The sequence below is a fragment of the Varanus komodoensis genome, unplaced genomic scaffold (assembly GCF_004798865.1).
Source record: "Varanus komodoensis strain SLA01 unplaced genomic scaffold, ASM479886v1 scaffold32, whole genome shotgun sequence".
Lineage (NCBI taxonomy): Eukaryota > Metazoa > Chordata > Lepidosauria > Squamata > Varanidae > Varanus > Varanus komodoensis.
Window position 1 is genome coordinate 11,741,324 of NW_025335798.1, and position 23,984 is coordinate 11,765,307.

Consider the following 23,984-nt stretch of genomic DNA (forward strand, 5'->3'; position numbering starts at 1 on the left):
CCAGCAAACAAATAACTTAGTGTAGTGGGACATGAATAACAAAATGCTCTATGTGGGGCTGCCCTTGAAGACGGTCCGGATACTTCAATTGGTGCAAAACAGAGCTGCCAGGTTGCTGACAGGGACTGGGTGTTGTTCTCATATAACCCCAGTCCTCCGTCAGCTTCACTGGCTTCCCATTGAACTCCGGGCCCAATTCAAGGTGCTGGTTATCACCTATAAAGCCCTTAACGGTTTGGGACCTGGTTATCTAAAGGAGCGCTTGCATCCATATCTGCCCTCCCATCCCTTGAGATCGGCGGCAGAGGCCCTTCTCTGGGAACCCTCCGTGAAAGATATTAGGAGGGCGAGTACCCAGAGAAGGGCCTTCTCTTTGGTAGCGCCCAATCTATGGAATGTGCTCCCCAGAGAGGTCTGCCTGGCACTGTTGTTATTTGTTTTTCGACGCCAGGCCAAGACCTTTTTGTTTAAATATTATTTTAATTGTTAAATTTATTTATTGATTTTATATCTTCCTGGGATGTCTCCAAATTTTTAATGTAATTGCATAGTATTTATTTGTATTGGAAGCCGCCCCGAGACTTTTGCGAATGGGACGGCATAGAAGTGTTCCAAATAAATAATAAAATAGAAACTGATTTGGAACTTCATGAGTAGAATGGAATTGGTTTTGTATTTCTTCGCATTTTGGATGGGCCCTATCTAAGAATGGAATCTGAAAAGTGCATCATAGAATGGTACTGTACCAAAGTGGTCATGATTCCAGAACCTGGTAATGCAGTATTGTACTTTTAAAGCTATTGAAAGATGCACCCCTTTTATTTGCTTGCTAACTGCATGTTGCAAGTGTAGTCCTTTAGGCTATAGAAGGTCAGACAAAGAATTTGGGAAGGGAAGTTCAATAGAGGCCATGGCTGCTGCATCACCTGTTGAATCAGGTGATCAGCTCTAAAGACAACATGAATGTCATTGTCATGACTGGACAACTGTTAAAAGCAGAATGAGATCTAAGTGAAGTTTCTGTTTTTCTGCACCTGCTCCTGTGCCTTTAACAGGGCCTTACTCACAGAATTTCCACAAATGCAACCTCAGAATTTATTTTTTTCACTGTTACCTGTACGAAAGAGAAATTTTCAACATGTTAAGCTTGTCTTACAGACACAAGTATAGTGGGATATTTAAAAAGTTGGGAACTTGAAGCAAAGTGCAAGTATAAATGAAGAAGATAATATATGTTGATAAGACACAAAGCTCCAAAGACAAGAAAACTAGTTTATTTTAATTAATGACCATCTCTAAGTTGCATGTGAAACTTTAATTATCAGCCTCCATAGAAAAAAGATAGTTGTTCTGTTTTAAATTATAGTCTGGCAGATTATATTGAAAAAAATAATCAATTATAAATAAGTAATCAATTACAAATTATGGCCTCACAGATTTATTGACAAAACTCCCAATTGAATTAAACTATGATTTATCCAAGGGAGAGAGAAAAAAAGGAGGAAGAGGAGAGGAATAGAAGAGGTTGGATAACCTGTTTTTTGTTTGTTTCAGCTTGCAAGCCCTGTTGTGATGAGGACATAGCATCATTGGGCACTTTGAGGTTGAGTTGTCAGAGCAGACACAGAACAAGTTAGGTTTAAAGGATTCTGACCAAGCAAGAGTCTGGAAATAGAGCAGCACCATGGAAAGCTCCAAGAATTGCTCTTATGTTGCTCCAACAAGCAGCAAATTGTGAATGAGGCTTAAGGGTGATTTTGGCTTCCTTTAGGTAGGTTAGCACCTTTCCATATTGCTTGAGGCCTCTTGTCAGTGCCTGCCTATTCTGTTGGACATGTATTGCCACACTTGTGGTGGCAATCCTACACCTGGGGAAAAAACCCCATTTAATTTGGTCTCAGTAGAGGTATAGCATAGTGTTAGATAATTACAGGTGCTAATTGACAGATTTCATATAATAAGGCTTGTAACCCAATAAATGCCAGATGCTACAAAGTTCCACTCTTCTTCTCTGGTAAATAACCTTCCATATTTTGTTCCGTTTTTAGCTTTTGGGGCACCTTCTGTGAATTATATCAGTGTGAATTCCTGCCATTGTTATTTTTGGAGTCCTTAGAAGTTAAATCTTCTTGTTGAAAAGATACAAACAAGTAAATTAAGGCACCATGTGAAATTTCAAATTTGATGACACCCATTTTGAGTTGTTGATTTCAATAGATAGAAAGATAGGATATCTACTTGACCTGTTCCTGTTCTAAATGAAGGAATGGAGGGAAAGTATTTGACCCCATACATGCAATATGTAATGGCACAGTCTAGGAAGAACTAAACTGCTAAACAGTTTGGATCTGAGAGAGCTGATACCCAGAACACACACATACTTCTGCATATTCTTAAATCTCAGAATACACAATAGTTTGTGTATTCCTAAACAGTTCTTCATTCTAGGTACATGCTTCAGTTGCTTTGTAACTAGCAGGAAATACTGGCTTTCAAACTGCTATGGATAGTACAGAACTGAGGGAGACTTTACTTATCACATGGTTCTACAAAACACACACCACATGCCCTGTACTATGAACTATTTTTCTGGGGAACTTTTACAAGAGTTCACAGCACAGAACCATGGAAACCAAACAGGCCATCTGCATAGTAGACAAATCCCACTGCCCCGTACGCCAAACCATTTGTTCCATCTAAGACAAAGGCTATATTCACTTTATAGCTGAAATTTATTCTCAGAAGAAAAAGATTAATGCCATCGGTGTGTGTTACTTAGACATGATCCAAAACTAATATTTTCCTCCTGTTTTTCTTGTCCTGTCTTTCCTTCTATTAATTATACATCGCCGGCACTTGCTGTAACATCCTTCCCATTTCAAGCCATATGGCGAACTGAAGCTTTCCACAGAGTCAGAGCCCTTTGCCAAGGCTTGTCTCAGAGCCAGCTCTTTGGGCTCATTTTTTAATGGGAAGGTCTGTCTCTGAGATTTCCTGCATTTTGGATCTTCACACAGGAGCTGTTTCTGTGAAAAGAAAATCCTGAGTCTTCCTTGCTGCCCCTTTTTCTGCAGAAATAAAACCTAGTGGAGAGGTGGAAGTGTTTTATTTTCTAGCCTGCATTAATTTCTAAGGTTCTTATTCTTCAAGGCATTTGGCAGACCCGGGACTGAAATATGGTGCCTGAAAGTACTAATATCAAAAGCAAGGATGTCCCTCAGCTTGAGAATTGGCCAAAGGAGAGGGAGGGCTTTTCATCAAGACACAGCAGTTTGTACCAAATATGCAAATACAATCAAAGCGCCATGCATCAGTGGACTCTCAAAAAGATACATACCAGTACCTGATGTCAAAAATGTCCCATGTTGTAAAAGCCAACACTTCGCCTTTTTAGACAATTGTCTATTGTTAACATCATACTGGATTTGAAATATCACAAGAAGCAGCAATCGTTTAAAATAATGTCTTAGTAATGGGCCCATATTTTTGTGCCAGCTCTCAGGCATGGGTAACTTGTAGATCTTCAGTTGTTTTCGCCTACAACTCTTATCAACCCTACCAGCATAGTCAGTGGTGAAGGATGATGGAGCTGGAGGTCAAAGCATCTGGAGGGCGATTAATAGCTTATTCATGTTTATAGTTCTGTACCTCTTCCTAAACCAAATTCTACATATATCTGTCTGTGTCAAGCTATTCTATCACTTCTAAGTAGTGCATGATTATAAGACTATGCAGAACATTCTATAAGATTTTAGCTCCACAAAGTCCCATGAATTAACCCACCTTTTCAACCCCTTGTTTAACTGAAGCATTCAGAGCTCCCCTCGCCTTGCCCAATTAGACAGAGTGAGGCAACTGACTCAGCTGGAAGATGCTGGGGTGAGGGGGAATCGTCCTCCTGAGCTCTCCAGCCATTTCTTTTGTGTTCCAGACAACCTATTCTGACTCCCCAAAGGAGCCTGGAGTTTCAGGTGATGTGGAGGAAACTTTTTCACCATTAAGATTTAACTGCCAACCTATATTTGGAATGGGAGACTATCCTTACCGTACATACATGAAATGGAGGGGAATGTGCTACATTGTCTTTGCCTCTGGCAGCAAAATGTCTTTAGGCTGGAGGAATGTAAAATTTTTGTCACTGTTAACAAAAAGCTTGACAGCTCTCTTTTAAAGACGTCCTGGCCCTAATTTTTCCTTGCTTAGAGGATTTCTGTTTTTTTCTTTTTTCTTTTTTAATACTGGGTTCAAGACTAGAAAAATTTGTGAGGAGAGTAGAAATGGCTCCCACCCATGCTTTATATTACCATTACATGGGAAGAAATCCAGTTCAGCTTCTTATTCCTACTTGCTTGTTTGCCTGATGGAGAAATTTAAATCAATAGTAACCAGGTCAAGCTGTCGTACACTGATGCTTAAGGGTAGATTGGTCTCTAAACTAACCCAGATGACAGCACCTTGCACATATCATCCATGTCAGAGTGGCTGAATTCAGACATCATGTCCAACCATGATTTACAAAAACATTTTAAATACCCATACCATGGTTTGCCCGATTATTTGAAAGCTTGATCCATGGTTCAGAGCTGTATGCCTGCATTAATTTTCTGTTTGCCCAGACCTCTCATTCCTAGTCAGAAGTTGAAAATTAAACTTGCCTGTTCATACAACACCCCAAACTATGGTTTCCACACAATAGTTCAAAGCAAGCTGTCTGGTTCTAGTTCTAACCAAGTTCTTACAAACCATGGTTAATCAATGCAGACATCACACTAAAACATAGTCAAAATACCTTAGTCATGATTTGGTATGATATCTTAACTGAACCTATGTTTCATAAACAAGATAGCAAGAGCAAGTGGGTTTAATTACAATCCACATGCATTTCTGTTGAGTTTATATAACCCATTAACTGAACAAAAAAAATTGATTAGACAAAATCCAGTATCCGTCATGCACATTTAATCAGATTTGTATTGAGTGAGAAAGCAGATGATGACTACTGTCCTAGACTTGCTTCAATTGGCCTTTCTCTGAACCCCTTCGTACATTGTTGAAATAGGGATGGGGAATTTCTGTCTGCAGAGCAGATATGAATCTCAATCTCTCTCTCTCTCTCTCTCTCTCTCTCTCTCTCTCTCTCTCTCTCTGTGGGGGAGGGGTCCTCCATCTGAGTTGGATGTACAACTCAGCATGTAGCACTTTCCCCCTAGAGCCCCACTCTTCCCCTTTCTGATCAGCAGCTCATCAAAGAAGACCTTTTCCATGTTATGCTTCTCCTCAGTGCTTTTACTTCACCCTTCATCCTAAAATCCTTCACTGGTGATAATTTATTGCTAGCTGCTACCTTGGCTGGGAATGCCTCACCTGTACCAAGCTCCTACAAAGATGGGAAGTTCCATTGCAGGCAGAGCTGCCCTGACTCAAATGGTGACTTGACAGCTCCATTTATTGCCTCAGCTGTGGTCTTTTCTCTCATTCTGCATCATCTCAATGGAGAAAGTCATAGTGTGGGCAGTTTCTTCGCTTTGCTCATTACATGTTGGGTATAGAATGGGCTTCCAAGAGAGGCGATTGAGGCCCCATCGGTGAAGGTGTTCAAGGATAGGCTAGACATGCACATGGTGAGCATGTTGTGAGTGGAGCCAGCTGGAGCCAGGGGTCAGACTAGATGGCCCTGGAGGTCCCTTCTGACTTGCTCTGTTTCTCTGTTGAATTGACCTGGATGGTACTTGGAGGAGCTGTTCCTCTCAGTGCCAGCTGAATCTCCTGCCACCTGCATCCCTGCTGCTATTGAAGTGGCCTGGGGGTTCTCCATCTCTGCTTTAGGACTAAACTAAACATGATAGCAGGGGTCCTGCTAAATTGTACACACATCTGCTCCATTCTTGTGTAAAACAGGGATGGGAGGTGTCCAATATTTACATTAAAAGGGTACACAGATGAGGGGAACTGAATTATCACTCCTATTATTTAAGGGTTCATTTTCCAAAGCATATTTCTCTGTGTTGGTGCCCAGATTGTGGAATGCGCTCCCTGGAGAGGTTCACCTGGTGCTGGGCTTATACTGTTTTTGGCACCAGGTCAAAAACTTTTTTATTCAATCATTTTAAAAATTAGTATTTTAATGTTTTAACAGTCACTTTTTATTTAATTTATTTTACTGGTTACATGCTATTTATTATATTAGTATGGATTGTTGTATTCTGATTTTAATGATTTTAAGCCATCCTAAGATGCCATGCATATAAAATCTCCCATAAGGCTCAGTTACAAAGAGCAAGCACTTCAAGCTACAATGTAATGGTACCTTTTCTAATTTAGTGCCACCTCTTTTGCCTTGCTTAATACTGGAATGTCACTCCTGAGAGCTTCCCCAGTATTGAATTTGACCCTTGGGCTGAAAGAGGTTCTCCATCCTGGTAGAATTTGATTATGGTAAGGTAAGGAGGGTAGGGATATCATAGAAGTATGCAACAGGCTCAAATGTGTCTGACTTTCTCAGAATTTGCCTCATGGATTCCGTAATGAATTGGCTTTTCCAGTGTGAAGCCTGTGGGCTTGTGACCAGTTATTCAAAATTTGCATGTTTTCATACAAATTCAGCTGCAAAAACAAACAAAACTAGTTAAAAACGTACTAATCCCTTTGTAGACTAAAGTATGATAGTATGCATTACTGGGATATTTGCCCTTTGTGGGGGGAGTGCAAATCTGAGCAAATCTGAGTCTGCAGATTGGCTAATGGTAGAACAAAAGTTGTCCCTGAATCACCAGAGTGGGTTTCTCTTTATTCACATATCCATGAAGTAGGGCCTAGTTTCCCTCACAGAACACTCCTTCCTCTATTGGACTAGTCTTTTCACTTTTACATCTCTCACTTTTCTATTCTGTGTGTTAAAATTAGATATGCCCCACCCAATTTATATGTGAATGGGGCAAACACATGAGCAAATGTGGCTACCATGTGCTGTTCCCATGTGCTGACAGCTGGGCATTGGAAAAGAGGAAACTCTCCCTGGCATCCTTCTGTGCTTCTGCTGCAAGTGGGGCTCACTGCTCTCCGGCTGCTGGTGTGAAGGAGATTTCGTATAGTACATTTCAACCATTAAGTAGCCCTGTCTACTATTACTTTTCCAAAGGGAATGAAGAAGGATAAGGAAGGGCAAATGGGACTGGGGTTGCAGAATTTTGTGTTGCCTTGAGCATAAAGCTGCAGGAGCAGTCTCTAAGTAAGGAAGATCTGGCAACCGCAGAGCTGACAGCGATATTGTAGCCTGTCTTGGAACATGCTCTAAGTTTTCTGTGTTCTCCAGCAGCCAAGGACAGATTTTTTCCTGTCTATTTCCTTATCTTTCATCAGAGTTCCAATGGTTTGGCATTTGCTAGCCCATCCTTGGTGTCTAATCAAAGCTGCATCCTGAATAGCTGTGTTTCCTTCTTTCCTCTGATCACAGACAGAACAGTAAATTCATGAGGTGACTGTATATGGCAGCTTTTCTAAAAATGATGGAGTTAGAATCGGAAAGTTACCTTTCCTGTAGATGGGTTTGTGCTGGTATTTTAATGAGATATGTTGCAAAAATATGCAAGTTTGAAAAATTGAGGCATAATGGATCCTAGCTGACTGAGTTTGTTTGCCTTTTTTAGAGGGTTAAAAGAGGTAAAGAGTAATAAGGTGATGCAGTTTTAAAAAATCACTTTAGTCAGCAGCTGTTGCCTGTATTCAGACTTCCATTTTAGTCTGGCCACAAAATTGAAGTAAGATGTCATTTATGGTCAGTTGAGTTTCAGCGGGGAAGAGTTCTCTGGCCACAAAACCACTTTTCTTCTGCTCCATTCTTAACAAGCAGGCTGAGGGTTAGGGAACAGCAGGAACACTAGATGCAAAGTTATCACCGGTGGTTCATTTTACATGCTAACCAGCCCAAGGCTTATATGCACAATATTCTGTAGGAAAAAGTACACACTTTCACAAATGGTGTCTAGTCTAAAATGGAAACATACACATAGGAAATAAATGGATTAGAAACAGCTGGATATTTACATGGAAACAGTGTAATGTAAAATGGGTTTGTGCATGCATATTTGCAAATTACAAATCTGAGAAAAGCATCTTTTCCTAATTATTCCCTTCTTGTGACCTCAGTGCTAACATTTTGCACTGCTTTTTACCACTGCCTTTTAAACCTTTGTTGACTTACTAGGAATAGCAGAATGGATTCTGAAAGGATAGAATACTTCTTTTCTGGCTGCTGTGGAAATCTTTTTTTCCCATGTGCTGACAGCTGGGCATTGTAAAAGAGGAAACTCTCCCTGGCATCCTTCTGTGCTTCTGCCACAAGTGTGGCTCACTGCTCTCTGGCTGCTGGTGTGAGGGAGATTTCATATGGTACATTTCAACCATTAATCTCTATATGGAGTATCTTAGCCTATATAAAGTTGCTTCTGGTACTACTGGTTGCTCCTCTGCTCCCAGCATCCAAGCCAGTGGGACCAGCAGCAGCCCTATTTTCTCCACCCAAAAGTAAGCAAACACAGCCCCCTCCCAGGCAAACTTTCCCATTATTTACCTCTATTGAAGTCAATGTGATTTATCTGTAAGACCTTTGAAGATAAGCTTATTTACTGCTGAGTAGACCTGCATTTCAACTAGTTGTTTCTTCCGTGAGAAAATAATGTAGATAATTCACACTGCAAGCTTTATTCTTCAATGGACTGGGGAGGGGAGTGGGCATTTGCAAATCAGAGAGAGGAGCTGTGAGTGGGTGAAGAAGCTAAAAGATCTCTCACTTGCTGCTGAAGCTTCTGATTCTTCTTCTGCCCCACTTCACACAGAGCACCTGCTGACTGAAACTGCACCTCCTGGTCCCAGAACAGTCCTCGAAGCTTAGCAAGCTTAGCAAGCAGGGGTGCACACGCACACACGGAGGGCAGGAACTGCAACATATAAAGTAGTTGTGGTATAACAAATCTGAAAAAATACAGGATATAGTGGCAGAAAAAGCACAAGAAAGATGGGTGAATGAATGCGGGGTGCCCGTGAGTTAAACATGACAATTTGGTAAAACAGTTGGTATAGACTGCCCTTGGTCAATCTTTTAATTGCTTCCTAGTAGAAAGGGAAGTAGAATAGATTGGCCAGCTTCAATATGGAACTGAGTGCAGTTGCCTATTGCAGAATTCTAGTGGGAGAAGCAACAACCGCCTAAACTTTTCTCATTTATAAAGCTACTCACAACAATGAAATAAGAAATCCATTACTTAAACTTGCAACCTTGCACATAGAACTGATCACAGTTTCTATTTCTGTGAGACTACAATGTATACCACCAAGTAGGAAAATACTTTATGAGGAAGTGTAGCTTGGTAGTAGAGGACATGCATTTTATGCAGAATTTCCCTAGGACAATCTCCAAGTAGGGCTAGGAAAGAGTCCTTCCCAAAACCATGGTAAGATTATTGACTCTGATAGTCAGTGAAGACAATATGGGGCTTGATGGACCAACAGGCTAGCTCAGCATAAGGCAGCTTCCTATATCCCTACCTTCATTTCAGACCAGCAGACAAAAATGGCTTCTAATAAAGTGGCTTATCTTCTCTGCATCTCTTGGCTTTTTAGCTAGGAAATGATACAATTCTTTGACTACTATAACCTTTGTTGTCTTGACTATGTAGGTGGATTAAAACTGTATAGCTCTTATCATGTGGGGGAACATATATTGTATTCACGTCTTAGTGCACCATAGCAACCAAAATTTTGTCCTCCTTCAAACTCTTAAGCAACAGCTGAGCAGCCTCATGTCTGCCAAGGAATGACTCATTCACCTTGGCAGGTTGCAGGCATGCTCTTGATTTTGGAATGACAGGAAATCTGTATTTCACTAGGCTTCCTAGTGAAGACAAAGTGATGATTTATTAGTTAAGTTCCTATGTGAGAGTGAATGAAAAGGAAGTTCCAGGGCCAAATAAGCAGGCTACCTCATAATACCTTCTGTTTTTGCAGAGTACAGCAATTCATATTTGAGCTGTAAGAACCAATAAGTTCTTGCTGAAAGCCATTGTCCTGTTTGCCGCATTTACACAACCATTTAATAGTGCTGCAGTGTTATTTTATCAGGTACAGTGATTCCATTCTGAAGGTGGGTGGTATTGAAGAATGTGATGAAGAGAAAGTTCTTTTAGGAACTCTATGTTTTCCAAAAGAGGAAAAAATCAGACTCCAGCTGCCTTCTCTGTTAAAACAGTAATAACAGGATGCGGCAAGCCAGTGCATCCCATGTGAAGCTCTTCCCTGCGTAGTCATCCTTCCTTCAAATGAAAGCTGAGATTGCACCAGGAGGCTGTGGATGTTAAAGTAGCAGCAGCAGGCAACCCTTGGTAGACTTGTGTTTTTTTCTCTGTGATTATCAGATCTGGGATCTCAGGCATGTTGGCACAAAACTCTATGAATGGGGAGGTTCACAGTATCCTATGATTCCTGGAGTGCCCTCCCAGAGACCACTCGATTACACTCTTGGTCTGTTTCTTTATTTTATTTATTTATTGATTTGGAGCATTTTTATCCCATCCTGTACAAGCCTTAGGATGGTGATACAAAACAGTAGTGGCAGCATACAAAATAGAATTTAAATGTCGAATAAAACCAATATTACAATCACAATTAAATTTTAAAATATAGGGAAAATAAAAAGGGTTTGGCCTAACACCACAATGAATAAAGGGTCGGTGCCAGGTGCACCTCTCTGGGAAAAGGATCCAAAGCTGGGCACCACCCTTTGCAATTGTTACTTTGGAAATGAGTATTGGTGCACTGATTGATTTTCTTCAGTGTATCCCCTGCAGTGTATCAACCTGTAGGTTGCCTGATGTTAGGGTTTTTACAGTTTTATTTAGGCCCTTCTGAAAGAGGATTAAAATCTCAGGGTGAAGGCCTAGAATTAGGGGTGGAGTATTTCTGCATTTCTAGAGTATTTACCATTTGCTCTGCTCCCTAAAAAACTAGACTCAGCCAATATTTTCCTTTGACCAGGAAGATGCTATCTTTTGCCCCCTACATACACTGGTGGTGACTTAGAACCCACCTTAGCTCCCAAGTTCTGTCTCTTGTGTCTCAAGGCCTGAAAATTTTAGTCCCTTGTACTTTGTTATCAATTGTTTAGCTCTTCCACTGCTCATGTTTGAATACAGATAATGATGGAAAGGAAAACCTCATTTCATGGTCTGATTATCTTTATGCTTTATGATAAGCAGAGCTCTTAATGGATGTATAATAGATGTCATGCAGGCTTCCAATGTTTTGTTTTTTGAGAAGAAAATTAGTGATGGAACAAAGAATATTTCATGTCTTTTTCATTTTTTTTGTTCACAAATCACAAGAAATCATTTTGATTTGGGAGAGTCTAGAAGATAACATAAGCAGAGTCAACCGGCTGAATTCATACTAACTGCAGTTTGTTGTTCTTTTGCAGGATCTTTCCGAAATGATGGCTTAAAAGCTGCTGATGTCCTTCCTATATTAAAGGAAAAAGTGGCCTTTGTGTCAGGTGGGTTCATTGCTCTTTCTTTCATTTTTGAAGCATATGTTAGTGCTTTGTTTCAGAGAAAGTTCAGAAAGTTTAGCAGCAGTACTCTATAAAATACCATCGTTTTACAGTTCCATATATTTGAAAAACTTTGAACAGATTCTAACCTGTTGACTAGAATCCTAACAATGCAATCCTAAGTATAAATACTCAGAAGTACAGTGGTACCTTGGCTCATGAACTTAATCTGTTCCACAACTCTGGTTGTGACCCAAATTGGTTGTGACCCAAGTCAAATTTCCCTATAAGATTCAATGTAAATAAGGTTAATCCATTTTGGCCCCTCCGGATGTGGTTGTGAGCCAATTTTTGGGCGTGAACCAAGTCAAATTTTCCCATAAGGTTAATCCATTCTGTAACTATTTTTTTATCAGAAAAAAATTGAAACAAAATGGCAAACAACAAAGTAACAAAGTACAATACAGTACAGTGGAGAACACTAACCTAGGTGGGGGGAGGTTATTCTTTTGAGGGAGAGTCCCCCTCCATAAGGACATTGGGGAGATCTCTTTCAGGGGTTTCTTCTCTTCTTTCTCCCTTAGCTTCAGGGTCAATTTTCTATAGTCACTTATTTATTTATTTATTTATTTATTTATTAAAACATTTTTATGCCGCCCCATTCGCTGAAGCCTCGGGGCGGCTTACAACAATAAATAAAAGTAATTATAATATAAATTACAATAAATAATTAAATACACTTGTTTTTTCCTACACTGCATAACCCTCCGGAAATGAGAGACCACGTTATCATTCATCAGATTCAACACTCTGTTCGTTACAGTTATGTTGGGGTGGTGCTTCTCAAAGAAATTCTGGCACGGGCATGTTCCTGCAGGAAAGACGGGCACAATCCCGGCCATCTCCCCCCCCCCCCCCCCACAACCAGCATGATCATGGTCATCTCCCCCCACCCCAAGTGGGAAGATGGCCATGATCACAGTCGTGTTTGTGCAGGGGAGATGTGCGTGATCACGGGCGTGCTCCTGCAGGAAAGACAGGCGCAACACAGCACAGCTGCGATCATGCACATCTTCCCTGCACGAACGCGACTGTGATTGTGGCCATCTCCCCACTCGGGGTGTGGGGAGATGGCTGCGATCTTGGTCACCACCCAATGCGGAGTTCACGACCCAAGTCAAAATTTTCATGAAATTTTTGTTCGTGACCCAATTCGTGAACAAAGGTGTTCGTGAGCCAAAGTACCACTGTACGTCCAGTTGGGGTCTTAGAGGCTGATTGGCAGCACATGTTCTTTTCATGCAAACAGCCCCATATTCTGTCAAACAGGGCCCCAAAAAGACCCCTATCTGAAACCTTGGAGAACTGCTGTCAGTAAATGCAGATAATACTGAGCTAGACAGACCAATAATATAACTTGGTATCAGGCGATTTTCTAAATGTACAAAAGATACAGCCTAATCCATGTATTGGGTCACAGACTTAAAAGTAACTGATTAAGCATTTTTGTTATTGTCTGAAAGTAATGGTGATGGCATATGGTTTTACACAAAAATGAAATGCATTTGGGATTTTTGCAGACTTCAGATTCCACTCCAATGACAATTAAAACCAAATGTGTGAACAGTAAATGAATGTGATTTGAAATGATTAAACCTGCAATGCAAAGACAAAATGCTTAGTCTTAACTCTAGGGAGGCCTAGTGCAGAAGATGATGAAGCTCTTTAATTGCAGAGCAGGAAAGAGTACAAAGTAAAGCTTTTCTCATTCCTACCTGAGAAGCTGTATAGATATAGAAGCTGCACAGCTGTTGAAGATGAGAAGAAGGCTTTTGCCAGCTTCTGCATCTGGTTACCTTGATAGACTCTGCTAATATTAAGGGCAAGAAAAACAAATAAGAGATAATATAGTGATTTGTGAATGTAGAAGGCACAATACAAAATGGTTCAGCTTGTGCACACTTGTTTGGGAATACGCTCCACAGCGCATTCTCTCCTATGTACCATGCTATTCTTCTGAACTGCCTGGTTCAGATGGGACTTCCAGATCACTATTTTATGGTGGTCCTGGTCCTTCTTGAAGGAGTTATTGAGAAAGTGGTGCTGGGACTTCAAGGTTCCATATTGTCCCCATGCTGTGTATTATATAAATGCAACTACTAAGAAGGTTATTGAGAGTTTTGCAATATGTTGAGGATACCCAATTTATATCTTCGTTTTTCATGTAAATGCAAGGAAGCTGTTCAGAAGCTTTTCAACTTCTAAATTGGTGTCTGATGGCAATAATGGATTAGATATGGGTGAACAAATCACAGATTAATCCAGCCAAGAGGTGCTCCTGGTCTACCAAAGTCAGATAAAAGAAAAGGAATCTGATATATCTTAGGTGGAGTTTCACTTCCACTGAAGATTCAAGTTCACAATATGGGTGTACTCCTGGACAGAGTGAGGAATATAGATAGATGCACAAGTTTTGATGATGGTCTGGATTTTAGTTAAGAGAACAGCTAAGGCTTATGCAGTGAATGAAGTTGTTTCTGGAGGTGTCAGAACCAGCTGTAGTGACACATGCCTTAAGGACACACAAAGTTAGATTACTGCATCACACTGTGGGACTGTCTTTGAAAAATGTTTGAAACTGTGGCCCCATTTGGTCTGGGACTCTTCAGTCAGATCAGGAATGGTTATAGGAAGCATGTGACACCCTTTTTACAACAACTTCAGTGTCTATAGGCAAAATTCAAAGTACTGGTTGTTTCTATAAAGCCCTGCGTGACATGGGATCAGACCACTTTCTCCCTTATGAGCTTGTCCAGGTTTTAAGATCCTCAGCAAAGGCCCTTCCCTCTTTTCTGTGACCATTGAAACTGCAGTTTTTTGGAAAAGCAAGAAGACTGATTTCTTGGTGGTTGCTCTCAGCTCTTCCAATGCACTGTCAAAGGAGTTCAGGCTAACTCTATTTTTGTAGTTTTTTTATCAGTAGGCCTTTGACATTTAGACCTCTTTTGACTTCCAAGCTGATTTTGCTGCTGGAGATCTTTTTATTAATGTGTTTCAATTTATTTGCTTTTATGTTTTCATTAGAATTATGTTTTTAATGTGTATTTTATTTGTTAACTGTTAACTGTGTTAAGCAATATGTATAGCAGAAAGATTGGATGAAAATTGAATAAACTGCAATGAGATTTATTGTTAAGTTAGCATGCATATGATAGTTATTTTCAGAATGTGGGGAACAATAATCTTAATTTTTGCTGGAGGAAATACAGAAGTAATATACCAAACTAAACTCTACCCCTGTTGCAGCCAGAAATATTTTCAAGTTTACTGTTACAGCTTTCTTAACAGATTTTGTATTTAAATTACATATTTGCTTGAAATGTTATTTACTGCATAAATGGCAAAACTCTTACTGCTAGATTTTTATTTATTTATTGCATTTGTATGCCGCCCCATAGCCAGAAGGCTCTTTGGGCAGCTCACATCACAATAATAGCAATGATACAGAGAAAAACAGATAACAATACAATAAAAATGCTATTTAAAAATACAACAGGAGAAGTCCAATATAATCAACAAGACAATAAACCAATAAAGCAATGAATCGATGAACAGCAGCAAGACCAATAAATCACATTCTAAAACAAATACTAAATAAAGATGCCTTAACTTGGTGCTGAAAGCAAGATAATGTGAGTGCCTGTTGCACCTCCTTTGGAAGGGAATTCCAAAGGTGAGGTACAATGACAGAGAAGGCCCTTTTCCTTACTAATTCCTTCCTCACCTCATTGAAATGTTCTGGTTAGGGATATATGCAACAGGAGTCCCTTTAGATATTCTGCTCCCAAGCCATTTAAGACTTTACATGTTAGCATGAGCACTTTGAATTTTATGAATGGTCAAGAGACAAAGTACTTGGCTCAATATTGAAAATGGTCTACAGAATTAACAGATACTGGTCATGCATCATCTGGGCCAGATTTCACTTAATTGCTGTTATTACATGTCCCAAGTGTGGCTCAGGGGACAGCTGTGATTATGGCAAGGACCAGTTGGTAAGGGAGATGGCAGTTGACTCATGGCAGACATGGAAAGAGCCAGTTGTATGAATTAACTCTTGCCTTTAGCTATCGTTCAAAATGTTGCACTGAATATTGTTCTGGAGTGTGACTGGATTTCTGGTTCAGAAAGGGGATTTCATTCTGTCCTGGTGTGTCATAAATCACTTACTCTTTAAGGTTCAGTCTGTGCTCATCTTGCTAAGGTTGCAAAATATAAAGAATGTTAGCTGCCCTCAGTCAATAAATTCCTCTTCAGTTTCTTTTAAAGAGAGGGCAGACAAGCACACTCAGGACATCTCTTTTCTGATTGCTTTTCCGCTTTGTCTCTGCGTGAAAAGGCAATAATTTCTGACACAGCCAGCTCAATAGCAGCCTTGCCATCTACATTGCCTCTTGATGATCTTCAGACACAATAGAGAAAGGCAAGGATCACCACTGGCTTTTGAAAATGGAGTATGTGAATCTTTACTTCCTATTATAGCAGCCTAAGGAGCGTCAGACTTTAATCTGGGGTTCAAATGTTGTTCTGTATGTTCTGCCCTCCATGTCTGTAGAAGGGATCTCACTGAAGGTCTGTGACCTGCAACTAGGTAGGGAGAAGAAAAATTATTCCAGGGAAAAGTAGTTTGCTTCTCTTGCCACTGAGTTCATGTTATTTCACTCTTCAAATTTCTACACCAGCCTCCCCATTCACATTCCTGACCTTTCCTTCAAGACACCCAATCTTTATTTCTTGTAAAAGCCTTACTTGCGACCCCTGTTTCTTGGCAGTCTCCTGCTACCTGAGAGGACAGCCCACTTTCTTTTGCTGCACCTTATATCAGACCACCGTGGCATACCACTGACACCTTCCCAAAACCCCAGTGTTCCTCTTCTCTGCCTTAAAATCCATCTGCAATGCTCACACTTTCTATAAGCCCTTTGACTCAGCTATTTAGTGTTCACTAAACAAATAGAAACAACACAAATATACAGCTGTTCATATTCATCTTTTGTGCCATCCATGCCCCAGTTTTGTATTTTGTCTCCCTTCCTGTGAAGGTAAAAATTGTGAGTTCTTCCAGGCAGGTGTGTAACTTCGTCACTTATGTTATACTAGTTTTGCTGCTGCTGCTGCTATGGGTCAAAGCCCCAGTGTCTATTGATGGAGGTATATAAATTATTAACATATTGAGCAGCTTTATTTATTTATTTAATTTCTATACTGCTGAGTAGCCAAAGTGCTCTGGGCCGTTCACAAAAGCACATTAAAAATAATGATAAATGATATATCATATTAAAAACATATTAAAACATTATTAAACGTTGATAAAATTTAAAACCATCTGAAATATATAATAGTAATAATAACTTTTTAAAATAAATCTTCAGCATTTTTTAAAAGGTAGCAAGCCCCAGTAGGATACTTGAATGCCCTGTAGTAAAGGATGGCCTTTACCTGGTGCTGAAAAGGTATTAAAGTTGGTACCAGGAGGGCCTTAGTGGAAAGCTTGTTCCATAACTGTGGGGCCACCTTTTTGCTACCATCTGAGCCTCCCTCAGGGGTGGTAGTCAGAGACAGACACCATAACTTGATCATAGTGTCTGGGTAAATTAAGCTTGGGAGAGGCATTCTGTCAGGTATTGTGGTCCCAAGCCATTTAGGGCTTCATAGATTAAAACCAGTACCTTGAACTGGGCTCAGAAGGATATAGGCGGCCAGTGCAAGTGGGCCAGAATTGGCTTTATATAATCAGATCATTTGATCTCTGTTATTAGTCTGCATTTTGTACAAGCTGCAGCTTCCAAACAGTCTTCAAGGGTGACCTCACATAGAGTACATTGCAGTAATTTAGTTTAGAGATTACCAGAACATAGATTATTGATAGCAGGCTATCTTTGTCCAGATAAGGACATAGCTGAGCCAGCAGTTGCAGCTGGTTGAAGGTACTCCAAGCCACTGAAGCCACCTAGGCTTCAAGTGACATAGATGGCTCAAGGAACACCCGCAAAAGCTATGAACCTGCTCCTTCAATGGGTATGCAGCCTTATCTAGAACAGGTTGAATTCCCTCCATTCGGTCAGGAGAACCACTCACTAATAGCATCCCAGTCTTGTCTGGATTGAGCATCAGGTTGTTAGCCCACATCCAAAACGAGAGATAGAGCTGCATGCCATCAGCATATTGTTGGCAATGTACTCCAAAACTCTGGATAACCTTACACAAAGGTTTCATGTAGATGCTAAGAGAATCCAAGGGGCAGAGCAATATCCCCCAAGCACCACCTTCTGGAGTCTACCATCCAAGTAGGAGCAGAACCACTGTGATGCAGTGCCTCTCACACCCAACTCGGACAGTTGTCCCAGAAGGTCAGTGGTATTGGAAGTGGCTGAGAGGTCTAGGAAAACCAGCAGCGTTGCACTCCTTCTGTCCCTTTTTTTGGCATAGGTCATCATACAGGGCAACCAAAGTTGTTTCCATGCCAGAACCAGGCCTGAATCCCAAATGAAATGGATTCAGATAATTAGTCTGGTCCAAGAGTGCCTGAAGCTGGTTGGCCACCACCCACTCAAGAACATTGCCCGAGAAAGGGATGTTTGCCACCAGCCTGAAATTGTTAAGTTCTTTTGGGTCCAGGGAGGATTTCATCAGGAGTGATCTTACCACCACTTGTTTCAGGTGGCCAGGGATCACTCTTTCTCAGAGAGAAGTGTTAATCACCCCCTTGCCCCAGCTAGTCGTTCCCTCCCTACTGGTTTTTTTAAGCCAAGATGGGCAAGTATCCATTATGGAGGTGATCACATGAACCTAACCGGAACATCCACAACAACCAGACCATAGTTCTCAACTGGTATAACACTGGAGTCTAAGTCCTGGCAGATACAAGAGATACTGTCCTAGAAGTACCTAGTGAATATATTACAGCGGGCCTCTGATGGCTCCAAGATGTCCTTGGGGCCAGCATGTAATAGTCCCTGACCAATCCTGAAGAGCTCCACTGGGAGGCAAATGGAAGATTGAATGGAGGCAGTCTGATATTGCATCTTTGCCAGTGCAACATCATATCTCCCCTGCTTGTCACTACACTGATTGGCCTCCCATCAGGACCTCCCACTTGGACCATGCCCTTCCTCCATTGCGTATACACGGGGCCTGTGAAGACGAACCCCCCCCCTTCCCAGACACTGAGAATTACAACAATGTTTGCTGGGGGGTGGGGGCGTGGAATCTTGCCTTGCTATATCCTGGAAGTGGCTCCCCACAAAGGGACAACCAATTCAGTGCCATCAACTTCAGGGTCGTCCCTACTGGGGCATCCTGCCCCATCATCTCAGGCCAAGTGGAAGCAGTTACCAATTGAGTCCACAGCAGGCAGACCTGCAAACAGGCCTCCTTGCAGGATTGTGGCCCCTGGAGCCTCTGCAGTGCCTCAGTCCAGCAAGGAGGGAAAGGCTGACAAGATGGCTGGTGGAGACTCATCCAGAATATTTGTTGGAAATTACTCAGTAAATGCTAAACATTCTTTCAAAGGTTTGTCTGTGCCCAATGCCTGTTTTCAGGGGTAAAGCTTGGAAAGATCTGGAGAGAATTAGGGTTGTTTGTATCAGGGAATTTAAGAGGAAGGAAATACAGTATGCTATTTACAGTCCATTAAATGCATGCACGCACACAGCATTTGAAATAAATCACATAGGAAAATTGCATTTCCAGGCACCTAGAACTAAAGTTATTCATTATTTCATTTTATACTGCCCAATAGCTGAGGCTATCTGGTCAGTTAACAAAAGATAAAATTAAACAAACATAAAGACACACACATTAATTTAAAAGAATTAACCTAATAAAACTGCAACAGCGATTGCTATGATTCAGCATATAAACATGGCAGCAGTACAAAATTCTCATTCAGTTATTTGATTATGGCAGTTGCTGACATGCATACAAGCACTCATCTACAAAAATTGTTCATTTGGAAACACTCCACTGGTATAAAAGTTAATCAAATGTTTTCACCTGGAAAGCTCCACAGGCTGAAAGAGAGTAATCCCTTATGTTGTTCTGCAAAAGGCAATTCCTTTATGCATATTACACGTTTAAATTTTTTGTTATGTCTCAGTTCCCAAGAATGATCTTAAGCTGACTTTAGTGTTTTTCTGATCCATTGCATTTGAACCGAAGAGCCAAACCGGAGCTGATCCTGGGTGCTAAACAAAAAGGTCCTGTTCAGTGGTGGAACATTATATGTTGAATGCTTTCTGCAGGGAAAGTCATCTAGTGCTTTCCTTATGATTGTTTCAGTATCAGGTGAAAATTGATTTATTCTTTGAGACATTTAAGGAATCCTAGTGCTGTTATTTTTTCTGGCTTCGCTTTGTTTTCATGTGCTCTAGAATTTTATCTCTGCTGCTGGTTTTAGGTTGGATTTACTGTGGACTAGTTTTATTCATGGTTTCATTGTTTACATTTTGTATCTGTGATATATTCTATGTGTTTCATACCACCTATTCAACGTAGGTTATTGAGTGGCTTACAAGTGCTATAAATAAACTAACAGGCAGTGGGAAAGATGGTAAGAGAAGCTTACCTTGCCCAAAGTTTGTGTGTCACATGGCTTTAAGTGCATAAGAGTGGAACTGATATAAATTGTGGAAATCCTAAAATCCATGTTCTACATTAAGATTTAAAAGCAAGCTAAAATAGAATTTGCATGATTTAGGCAGGACTGTTGATATAATTCCAAGTCATGTTAGCAGGAGGTGAAAAGAATTTGCCCATGAAAAGAGGCAGAAAGTTCTAATGGTCCAATTGTGAGGGGCTATTAAAGTCTGCGGCACTGCCCTATTTAGTAGCATAGAAATTCTCAGCTAAATAAGAAATGAACACACCATTTTAGGTTTCTATCTTCTTTATTCATGTTATAGTTGGGCTCACAAAATTAGTGGAGTAATTGCCTATGTTAGCAAAATAATTATATATAAAGTAACCAAAGTAGATTATAGCTATTACCTGTCATATTTCCCTGTGCATAAATTCCTGATGTCACCCATTTCCACCTATTAAGGTGGAAACCTTAAAAGGCTTTTCCCTAATTAGCTTGATCAGTGTTAATGAGGTCATATATGCTGGCTCACATAGCTCAGCTGCTTTCTCTTGGGGCCTATAAAACCAGAGGGGGACTCAATCTTTCACCCATTTGTTTATTCAGAAATTCAAAAAATCCAGACTAAAATCAAAGTTCACTGAAAACTCTACTGAACTTTGTAGGTGTTTACAGAATTTCTCCATATGAAATCTAATCAGCCAGCAAGCCTTGCTAAGCAAATGATGTGACTTTATTGGACCAAAATAAGTACATTAGGAAGTTGAATAATGGTTGTGGTGGAAAAATCAACATGGTGTTGTTAGAGTAATTTCACAGAGATATTATGTATTCACAACATGTGGGTCAACTTTCACTTGTTCTCTTCCAGTCCTGCTCATGTACCTATAAAAGTCTGACCTGCAGAAATAAATTAATTGAATAGATGACACTTTTTTTATACCACACAGATGGGGCATAAGCTGTGGGAGTGCTAAACTGTAGTAGATAGTCCATTGCAGCAGGTAGATGTGAACAGCCGTTATGTATGCTGCTTTGAGTTCCTTGGACAATGTAGGATACAAATGTAATGGCACAATTCTGCACAAGTTTGGACAGAAAAAATCCAGCTGCTTGAATATACTGGGAGTTGTAGGCTTTCCTTTCTGTCCAATATGGATAGAATTACATTTAAAGGGGATAATTCCAGTTTACTGATTTTACAGTTTTATCAAATGATCTGATTTTGTAACTTTGTCTCAGAGAAGCCATGTGCTTAGATAGAAGGTATACACACTCATCAACTTTACCTACTAAAAGTGAATGGTGCAGTTTGCTTATATCATTGATTTGATAGCAGGACCTGGAAACCAGTCCTGGAAACAGTTTTGCATTACTCAGACTCACCAGTCGCATAGGCTTAACTGGAAAGTGAAGTTGGCAGTCATGGGTAGGAATGTTCAAAGATGTATTCTGTCTGCATTTTAAAATAAACCCAACCTGATTTGCATCCTCCGGTCTTATTTATGAAATGGGATACAATCATCCATTGGATTTTCTACTTCTCCAAATTTTGCAATGCATCCTTGGCTGAAAAATATATCAAAATGCATATTTTATGATAAAATACATGTAGAAATCTGTAATTTAAGGGAAATATGTTTAAAATATATATATTTAAATATGTATTTATGAAGTTTTAAACGTTGTTAGTCGCGAAGTCGTGTCTGACCCATCGTGACTCCATGGACAACATTCCTTTGTCTTTCTTCTCTAGTGGATCATGTTTTGTCAGAGCTCTCTGCTATGACCTGTCCATCTTGGGTGCCCCTGCACGGCATAGCTCATAGCTTCATTGAGCTACGCAAGCCTCTTCCCCACGATAAGGCAGTGATCCATGAAGAAGAGTTTTAAACATGTTGCAGGTTAATACAAAAATGGAATGTGGTAGAGTTATGAATGAATATATGTGAAACTGATATGGGCTGGAACAAGGCTTATCTATCCATAGTTGTTGGTATATATTACTTGTGAAAATTACCTGGAAATGACCTTCATATTGAGCTTAGATGGCTATATAAGTTGTGGCCAGAATCCATAGAAGGATGTTGCAAGATTTCAGTGTTAACTAATGGTTGATCAAGGAATTATTAGTGGTTGGAACACAGAGCCAAAAATGATAACCAACGATTTTGTTTTCAGTATACTTTATGCCTCAAATATTTTTGCCTTGTACTAATAGCTATGGAACATTGTGCTTGCTTCACAAAAAATCAATTTGAAATACCATTTGAGAAACGTAGTTAAGAAAATAAATAGAAAACAACAGTTTTTTGTTTTGACAGGTAATAAATATTGCTAACAAACAAAATTACACGTTTGATTCCTTAAGCTCTTTAGATTCCTTTACACAGTAAATCAGGAGAGAGTGTAGCTGTACTCTTGTGTACATGAGGATGCTCTCTTTCTGAAGACATTGATGCTATATGTGTGGACATCAAGGGAAACCCTATTTGTGCTCACACAAGTCATGTCTTGCATACCTGAATGGTGCCACAGTACTTTAATTCATGTTAGGCTAAATGCCACAACAGGAATCTGTCCTTGGTCCTTTGCTAGTTATTGTGTGTTGTTCTTTACTTGAGATTTTGACTGTTTATTCAGACTTTGAGACATGTCTTTCTCCTTGTTCCACCTTCCACTTCCCATCCTTCTCTGATCTCTTACACCTCCCTCCTTGTTCTTGTCTTTATTCAGAGGCTGTTCCCATGACATTATGGCCCACAGACTCATGAAAAAAGCATAACCATATTGACTTCTTAGCGCATGCAGGATTTAGATTTTGCAAACCATCTGCCACTGTTAGTTACTGATGTCTGTGTCAACAGCTAAGCCACAAGAACAAAACAGCCAGTTTCCCCACCGAAGAGTGTCTCCACCATGTTTTTCCTTTCAGCCAACATAAACTGAAGTGGTTGTGAGAAGAGGTTTTTGCTAAAATTTACTGCAAGGCTGAGTTTTCAGGACAGGCTTTCCTCACAACTCTAGCCCAGTTGTTACAGTTAACACCTCCTAACATGACTAAAACTAACCCCTAAAAACCCAACTCAAGTGATCCAGGATAGCTAGGATCAGAGATTGTGTGTTACAAGTTGTCATGGAAATTGGCTGGGCAAAGAAAGTTGATTCATTCCTCATTAACAAGTTACAAATTGCTAGGGATTAAACATCAATTATCTTTGAAGAACTATTCCAATTTGGGGTGGTGAGAGCTGTTTTTCAGTCCAAGGTGCAAGTGTAAAGATAAGCTTTAATTCAACTTGAAATTAATGACTCTTCATTATTGATTTTTGGTAACTGTTTTTGTGTGTGTTTTTCTCTTCAATGAGCTTTCAGACCATGAGCCTATTTTTAAAAAATTGATAAAAACAAGTATTTCTAATCATTGGGTATATTCTCTCTATATAAGATGGTTATAAGATTTTATTTTTCCAAGACTGGTAACACTATCCTATATCAGAATGTTCTGTTGTATAGACTAATATTAAGATAACTTGTCAGGGCCTGGTTACCAGTTTTTATATCCAAACAGTGGTCTAGTGAATAATGAATTTTTATTTATTTATTATTATTTATTAAAACATTTTTATGCCGCCCCATTCGCCGAAGCCTCGGGGCGGCTTACAACAATAAATTAAAATAACATTTTAAAATATATACATTAAAATACAAATATACGATATAAAACATACAATATAAAACAAGCCGCCCTGGCCAGATAAAATTCAATAATATTAACATTTAAAATACTGCATAAATAAAAAG

General features: G+C 40.0%; 1 protein-coding gene across 1 annotated transcript in view; it reads left to right on the plus strand.

The window, feature by feature from the left end:
* Window positions 1-23,984, plus strand: part of KALRN (kalirin RhoGEF kinase) — a 599,751-nt gene that overhangs the window by 214,390 nt on the left and 361,377 nt on the right. The window contains exon 2 of the mRNA XM_044438481.1: window positions 11,468-11,542. Within this exon, the coding sequence (XP_044294416.1) occupies window positions 11,468-11,542 (75 nt within the window). The remainder of the gene's footprint in view (window positions 1-11,467; window positions 11,543-23,984) is intronic.